The 14595-nt window shown below is 36.1% G+C and overlaps 1 protein-coding gene across 1 annotated transcript in view; it reads left to right on the forward strand.

Moving 5' to 3' along the window:
• Positions 1-14595, forward strand: part of CDKL3 (cyclin dependent kinase like 3) — a 105226-nt gene that overhangs the window by 21580 nt on the left and 69051 nt on the right. Inside the window, 4 exon segments of the mRNA XM_082624046.1 lie at positions 6211-6323; positions 8584-8723; positions 13593-13626; positions 13846-13900. Of these exon segments, the coding sequence (XP_082480172.1) occupies positions 6211-6323; positions 8584-8723; positions 13593-13626; positions 13846-13900 (342 nt within the window).

Raw genomic sequence — 14595 nt, forward strand, 5'->3', positions numbered from 1 at the left:
ATTTATTTATGTATTTATTTTATTTTTGGCTGTGTTGGGTCTTTGTTGATGTGCACGGGCTTTCTCTAGTTGTGGCGAGCGGGGGCTACTCTTCATTGCGGTGCATGGACTTCTCATTGCGGTGGCTTCTCTTGTTGTGGAGCATAGGCTCTAAGCACGTGGGCTTCAGTAGTTGTGGCATGTGGGCTCAGTAGTTGTGGCTTGTGGGCTCTAGAGCACAGGCTCTGTAGTTGTGGTGCACAGGCTTAGTTGCTCCACGGCATGTGGGATGTTCCCAGACGAGGGCTTGAACCTGTGTCCCCTGCATTGGCAGGCAGATTCTTAGCCACTGCACCACCAGGGAAGTCCATACACCTGCTTATTTCTTTATTTGTGTCCCATGTCTTTTTTGTTCCTCTGTTCCCATTTTACTGCTATCCTTTTTCATTAAGTGAATATCTTGTAATGTATCAATTCAGTTTCTTTTTTTCTTTTTTTTTTGGCCACACTGTGCAGCATGTGGGAATCTTAGCTCCCCGACCAGGGTTTGAACCTGTGCCCCCTGCACTGGAAGCGCAGAGTCTTACCCACTGGACTGCCAGGGAAATCCCTCAATTCAATTTCTTTAATGATTTTTTTTTACTATAGTTTTTGGGGATTTGTTTAGTGGTGGCTCTAGTGTTTATTATGTGCACCTTAAATTATCATAATCAGCTTCAGATTTATATTAGCTTAATTCCAGTGATATATACATAGAAAACTTACTCCTATATAGCTTTATTCCCTTTTCTATCTTTTTGTGGTATTTTTGCTGTGTATAATAATTTATTAATGTTACAAACCCAAAAATGCCTTGTTGTAATTATTACTTTATAATCTATAGTAATTTCCTTAGCCAAAACCTCCTTTTTGCTGTTATTGGCAAATAATGTTACACATATATTACATTTCTGTATGCTATAGGCCCAACAATATACTATATGCACAGTATTTTATACAATTGCTTTAAAAATAAATCAAGAGAATAAAAGAGAAAAATAGGAATTTTTTTCTTCTGGTTTTATTGAGATGTAATTGACATACAGCACTATATAAGTTTAAGGTATACAGCATAATGATTTGACTTACATACATCATGAAATGATTATCACAGTAAGTTTAGTAAACATCTATCATCTCACATAGATACAAAATTAAGGAAATAGGAAATAATTTTTCTGTGTGATGAGAATTCTTAAGATTTACTGTCTTACAACTTTCATATGTAACATATAGCAGTGTTAATTATATTTATTGTTATCCCTTGTACTTATTTATCTTATATCTGGAAGTTTATACTTTTTGACTACCTTCATCCATTTTCCCCTCCCCCCCACCCCCCTGCCTCTGTTGTAACCACAAATCTAATCTCGTTTTCTATGAGTTTGTTTGTTTTTAAAGTATTGGGTTGGCCAAAAAGTTCGTTTGGGTTTTTCCATAACATCTTACAGAAAAACCCGAACTAACTTTTTGGCCAACCCAATGTAATTGACCTATAACCCTATGTGATTTGATATTTCTATACATTTCAAATAATCACCATGATAAGTTTAGTTATGATATGTCATCATGCAAAAATATTACATAGTTACTGACTATGTTCACCATACTGTATGTTTCATCCCTTTGGCGCATTTATTTTTGTAACTGGAAGTTTGTACCTTTTAACCCCCCTCACCTAGTTCTCTCTTCCCCCACCCACTTCCCCTCTGGCAACCACATGTTTGTTCTCTATATCTATAATTCTGTTTCTGTTTTGCTATGTTTGTTCATTTGTCTTGTTTTTTAAATTCCACATATAAACGATATCATACAGTATTTGTCTTTCTCTGTCTGAATTATTTCACTTAGCATAATACCGTCTAGATCCATCCATGTTGTTGCAAATGGCAAAATTTCATTCTTTTTTATGGTTAAGTAATGTACAGTCTTTTATAATAACATAAGTACCTTTACCTGGGCTCATTGTTTTTTGTGTGGACTTAAATTACTGTCTGGAGTCACTTGTTTTTAGCCTGCAAAACTTCATTTAGTATTTCCTGTTACACAGGCATGCTGGTAACAAATTCTCTTAGTTTTTGTTTATCTGGGGAAGTCTTTATTTCACCTTCATTTTTAAAAGATAACTTTGCTGGATATAGGATTTTTAGTTAATAAAAATTTGTGTAGGAGTGTTTTTAGTGCCTCTGTTAGAAGTGGAGGAGGTGAGTAGGAATTTCATACTGTAGGGAGAGTGCCTAAAAATAATTTACTTAAAACTTTGAAGGCAGTAAGTTGGTCTTAATTTTACTGTTTCTCACTAAAACTTATAAATTTCTATTAAGTTCTTTTTTTTCTTTTCTTTTTTTCTTATTGGAGTATAACTGCTTTACAGTGTTGTGTTAGTTTCTGCTGTAAGTTCTTAAAACTTGTGAAGTAAGCAAGCTTTTAAGTTCCTATTATCCAGTTTTTGTTGTAATGTGGGCTTAACAAATTGTATACACCACAGTTAAGTTGTTTGTTCCTTAAAATCATTATCTAGCAATACACACAGAAACACAGACACACAGACACACATCTCCTTCCTTTTAAACAGAAATAGCAACATACTATATATATTGTATAGAATCTTGCTTTTTTTCTCTCTTTTAATTTTTTTGATTAATATACTTTACTTTTTTAGAGCAGTTTTAGGTTTATAGAAAAATTGAACAGAAAGTACAGGGTTTCCCTATATCCTCTCTACCCACCCCCCCACAGCACAGTTTCCCTATTATTAACATATAACATTAGTTTGATACATTTGTTAGAATTGATAAACCAATATTTATACATTATCATTAATTAAAGTCCGTAGTTTATATTAATATTCAGTCTTCGTATTGTGTTTCCTATGGGTCTTGACAAATGTATAATGTCATGTATCTACCATTATGGTATCATACAGAATAGTTTCACAGCCCAAAAAATCCTCTGTGCTCTACCATTTTATCTTTCCCTCCTTTTCCCTGAACCCCTGGCAACCACTGATCTTTTAAATCTCTCTATACACTTGCCTTTTCCGGACTGTCGTATAATTGGAGTCATATATTACACAACCTTTTCAGATGGCTTCTTTCACTTAGCAATGTATATTTAAGGTTCCTTCATATTTTTTATGGCTTGATAGCTCATTTCTTTGTAATCACTTAATATTCCATTGTATGTATGTCTGACAGTTTGTTTATCCATTCACCTGATGAAAGATATCTTACCTGCTTTCAAGTTTTGGTACTTATGGATAGAGCTGCTATGAGCATTCATCTGCAGGTTTTTTGTGGACATAAGTTTTTCAACTCATTTGGCTAAATACCAAGGAGTGCAATTTTTGCTGGATTGTATGGTAAGACTATGTTTGGCTTTGTTAGAAGCTGTCAAACTGTCTTCCAAAGTGGCTGTATCATTTTGCATTCCCAACAGCAATGAGTGAGAGTTCTGTTGCTCCACGTCCTTACCAGCATTTGGTATCGTCAGTGTTTTAGATTTTAGCCATTCTAATAGGTGTTTGGTGGTATCTATCTCATTATTGTTTTAATTTACAGTTCCCTGATGACATATGATGTTGAACATCTTTTCATATGCTTATTTGACATGTGTATATCTTCTTTGGTAGGGTGTCTATTCAGATATTTTGCCCAATTTTTAATTTGATTGTTTTCTTTTTTCTTTATTTATTTGGTTGCACAGGGTCTTAGTTGCGGCAAGTGGGCTTCTTAGTTGCAGCTCATTAGCTCCTTAGTTGCGGCTCAGCAGCTCCTTAATTGCAGCACGTGGGCTCCTTAGCTGTACCATGCACTCTTAGTTGCGGCATGCACGTGGATCTAGTTCCCTGACCAGGGATTGAACCCGGGCCCCCTGCATTGGGAGTGTGGAGTCTTATTCACTGTGCCACCAGGAAAGTCCCTGATTGTTTTCTTATTATTGAGTTTTAAGAGTGCTTTGTATATTTTGGATGCAGTTCATTTATCAGTTATGGGTTTTGCAAATATTTTCTCCAACTCTGTGGCTTCTCTTTTCAGTCTCTTAACAGTGTCTTTCACAGAGCAAAAGTTTTAAATTTTAATGATGTACTTCTTAGCCTTTTTTTCTTTTGTGGATTATGCTTTTAGTATTGTATCTAAAAACTCATCACCAAACCCAAGGTCATCTAGATTTTCTCCTATATTATTGTCTAGAAGTTTATAGTTTTGCATATTACATTTAGGTCTATGATCCATTTTGAGTTAATTTTTGTGAAAAGTGTAAGCTCTATGTCTAGGTTCATTTCTTCTTGTGTATGGATTTCTAGTTGTTCCAGTATCACTTATTAGAAGGACTTTCTTTCCTGAATTGCCTTTGCTCCTTTGTCAAAGATCAGTTGAGTATATTTCTGTGAGTCTATTTCTGGGCACTCTATACTGTTCTCTTGATCTTTTTGTCTATTTTTTCACCAATGTCACACTGTGTCACATACTGTAGCTTTATAGTACATTTTGAAGTCAGATAGTGTCTTTCTTCTGACTTTGTTCTTGTTTGACATCATGTTGGCTTTTCTGGTTCTGTTGCCTTTCCATATAAACTTTAGAATCAATTTATTGATATCCAAATTGGATTTTTAAAAATAAATGTATTTATTTATTTTTGGCTGCGTTGGGTCTTCATTGCTGCGTGTGGGCTTTCTCTAGTTGTGGCAAGCGGGGGCTACTCTTTGTTGCGGTGCATGGGCTTCTCATTGCGGTGGCTTCTCTTGTTGTGGAGCACGGGCTCCGGGCACACAGGCTTCAGTAGTTGTGGCTTGTGTGCTGTAGAGCGCAGGCTCAGTAGTTGTGGTGCACAGGCTTAGTTGCTCCGCGGCATGTGGGATCTTCCCAGACTAGGGCTCGAACCCATGTCCCCTGCATTGGCAGGTGGATTCTTAACCACTGCACCACCAAGGAAGTCCCCTCCAAATTGGATTTTGATTGGGATTGCGTTGAATCTGTAGATCAAGTTGGGAAGAACTGACATCTTGACAATATTGAGTTTTCCTATCCATGAACATGGAATGTCTCTCCATTTATTATATTTAGATCTCCTCTGATTTCTTTAATGAATCTTGCTTTTTTTACTTGAGAGTTTATCTCAGAGATCACTTTATATTAACACATGCAGATAGACCTACCTTATTCTTTTTAACAACTGAGTAATATTTCATTGTGTGGTTGTACAAAAACTTACATAGCTATTCCTGTATTGATGGATGTCTAGGTTGTTCCCAATCTTTCTACTACAAACAGTGCTGCAGTGAAATTCTCTTATAATTTACCTTTGTGCACAAGTGTGAGTAGATCTTTGGATAAGTTCTTAAGAATAAAGGTGTTTAGTCAAAAGTATGTACATTTAAAATTTTAGTAGCTTTTGCCAATTTTCCTCCAAAGAAGTTGTTTAAATTTATACTCCCAGAGCAGTACATGTGAGTATTCATTTTCCATAGCCTCACCAACATAGCAGTTATCAAATTTTATAATTTTTGTCAGTTGGATCAGTGAAAAATAGATCTCATTATAGTGTTTATTTATAATTTCTTCTGAATGTAAGTTTGGGCATCTTTTTATCTATTTAAAAAACTGATTATGTGGAGAAAAAAGCTTGAATTATGGATGACTCACAATGCATTAAGGTAAATAAATGAAAGTAAGTGATAAAATATTTAAGATTTTTAATTTTTACTTTCTAAGTACAAGATGATTTTAGTATTCAGCTATTCTACATCATAAACCATTTATCATAATGTCCTTATATAAGTATTTGAAATAATTTTAGAATTATAATTAATTATTTTGGACTGCTACATGGCTTCTCATGCAATTTGAATATAAACTATTTAAGTTACTAATAAAACATGATAATATTTAATATATATCCTAAAGTTGCTATATGATATTGTAGTGAAAATTGATAAATGATACCACTTAACCATTCTGTTTTCTTTAGCCTTAACTTTATTTTAAAAGTTATTTTTTAGGAAATGCCCTGGTGATCCAGTGGTTAGGACTCTGCACTTCCACTGCCGGGGGCATGGGTTCGATCCCTGGCTGGGGAACTAAGATCCCGCAAGCCCCACAGTGCAGCCAAAAAAAGAAAAAAAAAAGTTTTTTCAGAAAAGATGTTTTATATATTTTTCTATGAAAAGTGATTTATTCTTGTCTGTTTCAGACCTGTGGATATCTGGGCTTTGGGTTGTGTGATCATTGAGATGGCCACTGGAAATCCCTATCTTCCTAGCAGCTCTGATTTGGATTTACTTCATAAAGTTGTGTTAAAAGTAGGTAGGTATTACTGAAATATACTGTTAAATGCCTCAAATAAGTGTTTCCAGATCAATTCTGCTTGATTTTCAAATTTAGTGTTTTCTTTATAAGAACAGGGAAGTGTATTTTTTTGATAGATGGGAGTAGATGGATGCTTTGGGCTGATAAAAAAGGTAGAAAATTCTCCTCCGTTTTTTTTTCCTTAATATAAATTTATTTATTTATTTATTTTTGGCTGCGTTGGGTCTTTGTTGCTGCACACAGGCTTTCTCTAGTTGTGGCGAGCAGGGGCTGCTCTTCATGGTGGTGCTCCAGCTTCTCATTGTGGTGGCTTCTCTTGTTGTGGAGCATGGGCTCTAGACGCATGGGCTTCAGTAGTTGTGGCACACGAGCTCTAGAGCACAGGCTCAGTAGTTGTGGTACACTGGCTTAGTTGCTCCGTGGTGTGTGGGATCTTCCCGGACCAGGGATCGAACCCGTGTCCCCTGCATTGGCAGGCGGATTCTTAACCACTGCACCACCAGGGAAGTCCCTCTCCTCTGTTTTTGCAAATAATATTTTTATTTGCCAGGATGCAAATAGCTATGCCATGTTTTGATGGTTGATACTAAGAAAAATAGTAAAATAGGAACCTACTTCAATTTGTCTGAAAGTTGTTTTAAAAGTTTGGCTTCTACAAATATTTGCTTCTTTCAAAGAGGACTTTTAATAGAGTTGATTTTGATGCTTTTTAAAAGTGCTTGGAGGACTTCCCTGTTGGCACTGTGGTTAAGAATCTGCCTGCCAATGTGAGGGACATGGGTTCGAGCCCTCATCTGGGACGATCCCACATGCCATGGAGCAACTAAGCCCGTGCACCACAACTACTGAGCCTGTGCTCTAGAGCCCACGAGCCACAACTACGGAGCCCCAGCGCCACAGCTACTGAAACCCACGCACCTAGGGCCCATGCTCCACAACAAGAGAAGCCACCGCAATGAGAAGCCCGTGCACCGCAACAAAGAGTAGCCCCCACTCCACAACTAGAGCAAGCCCACATACAGCAATGAAGACCCAACACAGCCTAAATAAATAAATAAATAAATAAATAAATAAATAAATAAAAGTGCTTGGAGATAGAAAACCAATTATTTACTGAGAAAACTTTTTTTTAAACCACAGTAGATAAGCAGAGAGCTGATCTGCTTTGACTACCAAAACATTTTCATGGTTAGCATTGCTCATGCAGTTTCAAGGATTTTATATATATATACCTCTGAATGAGGAGCTTGAGGAGCCTTTTTTGTGGTGAGGAACCTATACATAAACGTGTAATTACAGGATCATGAGAAAGGTACTGTGAACAACTATAAAAACCGTGTATCTGGGTAAATATTGATTAAAGATACAGTTCAGAGCCTTAAAGCATCATACTTTTTTCTATCATCTTTTTTTTTTTTTTTTTTTTTGTGTGTGTGGTACGCGGACCTCTCACTGTTGTGGCCTCTCCCGTTGAGGAGCACAGGCTCCGGACGCGCAGGCTCAGCGGCCATGGCTCACGGGCCCAGCTGCTCCACGGCATGCGGGATCCTCCCGGACCGGGGCACGAACCCGTGTCCCCTGCATCGGCAGGCGGACCCTCAACCACTGTGCCACCAGGGAAGCCCCTTTTCTGTCATCTTTAAAGTTCTGGTTATGAGATTAATGTTAGAAGGACCTCTAGAGATGGTGGGATCGATTTTGTTATTTTACAAATGAGGAAACCAAGGCACAGAAAAGGAAGATTTGCCCAAGGTCACAGAATTAGTTATAGCAGAACTAGTGCTAGAACTTAGCTCTCTCCACTCCTATTTATAGTTCTTTCCATTCTACTACTACTCTATAGCCTTGTTTGTCTTTGCAGGGTTCCTATTTCTATATAATTTTAGTATTTTAGCTGTTTTGAGTAAGGCTTTGCTGATGAACACTTGCTAGTTAAACCATTTATATACCCTTATAGAAATATGTAAAAGTTGAATGTGCCTTTTCTAGTGGCATTATATGTCTTGTATTTTGGGAAAAAAATATGCACATGTGGTTTTATATTTTCTACTGCCTATGTACTATCAGTAGATTACTGGAGAAACTCACATTTTTTATGCTGTATTCAGATAGTTCCTTGTTCAACTTTAAAAAATTAAAAGAACTTAACTGTTATTCTCCCTTTTTAGTAATTTAATGCAGACTACATAACAATTTATTATTTTGATTGTAGAATAATTTCCTGGTTTTCTTATGTATATATTTTTTCTCTTTTCAGGCAGTTTGACACCTCACTTGCAGAATATCTTTTCCAAGAATCCCATTTTTGCTGGGGTGGTCCTTTCTCAAGTTCAACACCCCAAAAATGCAAGAAAAAAATACCCAAAGCTAAATGGATTGTTGGCAGATATTGTTCATGTATGTTAAGAGATTAAGGACTTATACTGGGAAATTTGCATAAATTATAATACAGTTTTAGGATATTACTTTAATGAAATTCTGAAAGGATTCACGAAGTAATGTTATCTGTTAAAAGTTACTATATTCCTCTGTCTTTATGTCTTAAGTTCAGAGAAATTAAAAGTCACAGACTGTTAGAAATGAAAGGCCCCTGGGGTAATCCTTTCTATTATTTCTTGTTTATCCCAATTTTATTGATAATTAGGGATAAACTGGAAAATTTAAAGGACTTACCATGTTTATCAACACCTCTTAACAGCCAGTCTTCCTAGCAATCTACCCAGGGGATTTGTTCCTTGTACAGTGGTATTCTAATGTATTCACAAGGCGTTCGCAGCTGCAGTTTTAATGTTGTTTGAGGATACACCAGTACCAAAATTCAGGTTGAATCGGAGGAAGCAAAAACATTATATAGCACTTTTAAGTTAGTTTAAAATTTAAATTTTATTTTGAACTACATAATAAATATACCAGCATACTTAGTACAAAATTCAAAATGTGAGAGAGTTACTTGCTTCTATTTATTTTCTCTTTCCAGCCAATTTCCTTTCCCAGGGTCAACTAAGGTATCTTGTTTCCAATGTACAGCCCTTAAAAAAGTAGTTACCTAAATTTCAAAGCAGGTATAGTGTGGTGTTTATAAGAAGGGGCTCTGGATTCACATGAACTTTGTTTAAAACCCAGCTCTGTCACTAATTAGCTCTGTAAACTTGAGCAAGTCAATCTCCGTGCCTCAGTTTACTGGGCTATAAAACAACATTAACAATATTTATTTTCTGGAGCTGGAGGATTAAATGAGGTAATGGTAGAAATATTCTCAGCACAGAGCCTTGAATAAGCTATCAACAAATGTTGTTAATATTAACTGTTGTTGCTGTTATTTAGATAAAACTAAACATATGACATGTAACATCTAAAGACTATTATCAAAGGAAGAAGGTTGTTTCTTTGGTACTTGGAAAGAACTAGAGTTTATTAAAGGATAAGACTTGTTTACTATATTTTCACTTCAGTTTCTTTCTTTTTTCATGTCATAGTTTTGATCATACAAAGAATACATAATGATCATAAGAAAAATAGGAATACTTGATAAACAGAGAGGAGAAGTTAAGATTTTCCCAACCCCACAATCCAGGAAAAATTACTATTAACATTTTGGTTTATGTACTTCTGGGCTTTTCCCAACCAACTACATGCATAGAAGTTTATGCTTTTTAAAAGGTATCATACTTTACACACTGCTGTGTAACCTGTTTATTTTCACTTAACAGTATATTTTAAGCATACTACCATGTCAGTAAATGTGGAGCTACATCATAATTTTAGGGTTTACATAGTGTTTCATTGTATGACTGTACTATAGTTTATTTAACTGATCTTGCAATTTGGACATTTGTTTTCAGGTTTTTTTCTCTCACTATTGGTAAAGTTGCTACAGTGAACATCTTTTATATGTCTTTATGAACTTGTATTGTTTGCTTGGGATAAATTCCTAGAAGTGTGACTAGTGGACCAAAGGGTTTACACTTTTTAGGACTTTTGATATATTTTGCTGTTTTTTTCTCCAGAAAGCTTTCATTAATTTATACTCAAGTAGCATTGGATATAAATCTCCATTCTCAATCTAACATTGAATATTATAATTTTTTTATTTTTAAATTTTATTTATTTATTTTTGGCAGCATTGGGTCTTCGTTGCTGTGTGCAGGCTTTTCTCTGGTTGTGGCAAGTGGGGCTACTCTTCATCGTTGTGCATGGGCTTCTCATTGTGGTGGCTTCTCTTGTTGAGGAGCACGGGCTCTAGGCGCGTGGGCTTCAGCAGTTGTGGTGCATGGGCTCAGTAGTTGTGGCTCTCGGGCTCTAGAGCGCAGGCTCAGTAGTTGTGGCTCATGGGCTTAGTTGCTCTGCAGCATGTGGGATCTTCCTGGACCGGGGCTCGAACCTGTGTCCCCTGCATTGGCAGGTGGATTCTTAACCACTGCACCACCAAAAAAGTCCTAGAATATTATAATTTAAAAAATATTTGCCAACTTAATAAACTAGAAATAAAGTACCTTTCTTAAAATTGCACTTAGGTTGTTACAGGAAAGTTGGACATTTTACTAATATTAATTGGTCATTTGTATTTCTTATTTTAAGAATCCTTAACCTATTTGTCATTTCAAGTATCTTTTTATATTGATTTGCAAAATAATAAACATATTAGTCTTTTGTTGTATATGTTGTAACTACTTTTTTTCAACTTGAATAATCTGGTGATTTGGAATGCCACATTTATCATAGACAAAATGCTTATACATGCTTGGGTCTGTTTCTATTTTGTTGATTTCTCTCTTTATTCTAGTACAGATACAGTTTTGATTGATTAGTGTAACTTTAAAATACATCTTTTTGTTTTTTGGCCGCACCACACGGCTTGCGGAATCTTAGTTCCCCTACCAGAGATTGAACCCAGGCCCCGGCAGTGAAAGCGCCTAGTCCTAACCACTGGACCACCAGGGAATTCCCTAAAATACATCTTAATACCTGGTGTAGAATGTATTTTTTTCCTAGATTTAAATTTTTTAAACAATTTTATTGCAGTATAATTTCTGTACAGCAAACTATATGTATTTCAGGTGTATAATTTGTTGAGTTTTGATAGATGTATACACCTGTGAAACCACCACTACAACAAAGATACCTAACATTTCCATCACTCCCCAAAATGTCCTTGCGTCCTTTTGTAATCCATCTTTCCCTTCATTTCTATCCCCAGATAACCACTGATTTACTTTGTCACTATAGTTTACATTTTCTAGAATAGTCTACAAATGGAATCAAACAGTATATACTCTTTTATGTCAGGCTTCTTTATCAGCATTGTAGTCTAGAGATTCAGTTCATGTTTTTGTGTGTATCAGTAGTTTGTTCCTTTTTATTGCTGAGTAATATTACATTGTATGGATATATCACAATTTTTTATCTATTCTCCTGTTTTGGGTTGTTTCTTCTTTTTTGGCTTTTACAAATAAAATTGCTATTAACATTCACTTATAAGTCTTTGTGTAGATGTGTATTTTTATTTTCGGGGGGAACTGCCAGTCTGTTTCTCAAAGTATGGTATTTTACATTTTCCAAACTAGGGCAAGTATTTAAATTTTGTGAATTATATTATTCACAGAAAGAATATTTATCTGCTTCTAATAGGCTATGACCTTTTAGCATTTTTCTTCCTAAGTTTTGTTGTTGGATAACTATTATGTTCTAAAATAAGCACATATTTTTAGCTAGTTGCAGTCTTAAGGATCTGAATATTCCCACATCATAAAGATGATAATGGACTCAGTTTTACTTTGTGAGTCAACTTTTTTTTAATTGTGGTAAAAAACACATAACATATAATCTATCCTCTTACCAAATTTTAAAATGTACAATACAGTGTTAACTATCTTCACATTGTTGTATAGCAGATCTCTACAACTTTTTCTGTGAATCAATTTAAACATACACCTTTTGAAATAAACAAAAGTGTAATATCGTATGCAATTACTTTGGATATTCTGGACTTTAACTATCTTTTCTATTTATGAGATCTTAGGCAACTTACTTGTCCTCTCTGGGCCTTAGTCTTCTCATCTGTACAATGAGGATAGTAATACTACCCACCTTGTAGGATTGTTGTTGGGATCAAGTAATAGGAAAAGGCTAGATAAGAGTGTTGTATGGCACATAGTAAGCATAAATAGAAGTTAACTATTATTAGTATGTTTTGCCTTCGTTTAGAGGAAGAATGAATATTATAAGGCAAATAGGTTTTATTCAAATTCTATATTTAATATTTTGATTAAAGAAATGGGTTCTATTTATAATTATATTATTTAATTATATATAGATTCATTATGTGCATCTTATTTTCCAAAACTCTTTTTTAAAATAATTTTAAAAGTTTTATTTATTTTATTTATTTTTGGCTGCATTGGGTCTTTGTTGCTGCGCGTGGGCCCTCTCTAGTTGCAGCGAGCGGGGGCCACTCCTCGCTGCGGTGTGCGGGCCTCTCACCGTGGTCGCCTCTCCTGCTGCGGAGCACAGGGTCTAGGTGCGCGGGCGTCAGTAGCTGTGGCACGTGGGCTTCAGTAGCTGTGGCACGTGGGCTCAGCTGCTCCGCAGCACGTGGGATCTTCCTGGACCAGGGCTCGAACCCGCATCCCCTTCATTGACAGGCAGACTGTTAACCACTGCACCACCAGGGAAGCCCCTTATCCAAAACTCTTACTTCCATTGTCTCTTTTTGTTTTGTGGGGTTTTTTTGGTTCTCTATTCAGTTGAAGTCCTCCCAAGATAGGGAAACAGAAAAGAGCTGTTCTGATAATGGGTTATTGAAAGATTTGGGGGCTTGGATATTTGTGAAACTTTTATGCCATAGAAAGAGCACCAGATTAGTAATCAGACAATATGAATTAAAATTCTAGTTTCGAAAATCACTAATCATGCCTCTAGTTCTGTAAAATGGAAATGATAATCCATGAACTTTCCACCTTACAGGGCTGATAAGAGGATCAAAATGAGCTAATTAATTCCTGCTAATTCCAGCAGAAATAGACTTCTGTTTTGGCTAGAATCACAGACCATTTAACCTGTAATAATGCCTTACAAGTACAAATTTCTTAGGGAAATAAGTGGTCAGAACTCACTGTCAGAAGTTCCTGAGGTCTAATTCCATCTTTTCAAGAACTATTTTAGCTCTGGGTAATTAATTACACCTACATTTGTGAAATAAATTTAACATTTACCTTTAGAAGCCCTGTTAAGAGTTTGTTTAACATAGAATCTTTTTTCATTTTCTAGGCTTGTTTACAAATTGATCCTTCTAAGAGGATATCATCTACTGATCTTTTTTTTTTTTTTTGCTGTACGCGGGCCTCTCACTGCTGTGGCCTCTCCCGCTGCGGAGCACAGGCTCCGGACACACAGGCTCCGCGGCCATGGCTCGCGGGCCCAGCCGCTCCGCGGCACGTGGGATCCTCCAGGATCGGGGCACGAACCCGTGTCCCCTGCATCGGCAGGCGGACTCTCAACCACTGCGCCACCAGGGAAGCCCCATCTACTGATCTTTTGCATCATGAGTATTTTACTAGAGATGGATTTATTGAAAAGTAAGCATTTTGAGTGAGTGTGGACTTTTTCGTGTTTTATATTAGGATGTTTTACTAGCATGAAAATTGCTATGTAGGTTAATGTTACACAACAGAAGAATTCAATTTATCAAAAACTTACTGAGTTTCTGTATTGACTAAGTATATGGTAGACTTACAGGTGTCATGGTGAAAATTCTAATAATAAAAAAAAGTGTACATAACATTCATTACACAGTTACTATGTCCTAGGCAGTGTGCTAAGCTCTTCACATGCATTTTCAGTTCTCATTATAGGCCAGAGATAACATTAAATAAACAATCAATAGTTTCTAGCTTTGTTACCATTTAGACCTCTGACTCAGAATAGTCCAGTTTTTCCTCTCTGATAGCATCTCTGATCTACATATTACAATTAGCATTCATTTCACAGATGATTTTTTTTCTCTGCTTTACATATTCTCTGTTGCAGTTCCTGTTGTTTTGTTCTCCCCATCAAACTGGAAGTTCCTTGAAGACAGGGACCATGCCTCTTAAAGCCTGTCTCTGTCTCACATTGTATCTAAAATATATAATGACGATGTAGATTCATAAGTCAGCCATGCTTTTTAAAAAAACACACCATTTTCTATTTGGGCTTTGAAAGAAACAGGAAAAGTTTCTCATTAATTGAAAAATCATTCAGTTTGCCTTTGGATAAGAGGTCACAAACATGA

This window comes from Mesoplodon mirus (assembly GCF_964341445.2).
Source record: "Mesoplodon mirus genome assembly, chromosome: 5".
Classification (NCBI taxonomy): Eukaryota; Metazoa; Chordata; class Mammalia; order Artiodactyla; family Ziphiidae; genus Mesoplodon; species Mesoplodon mirus.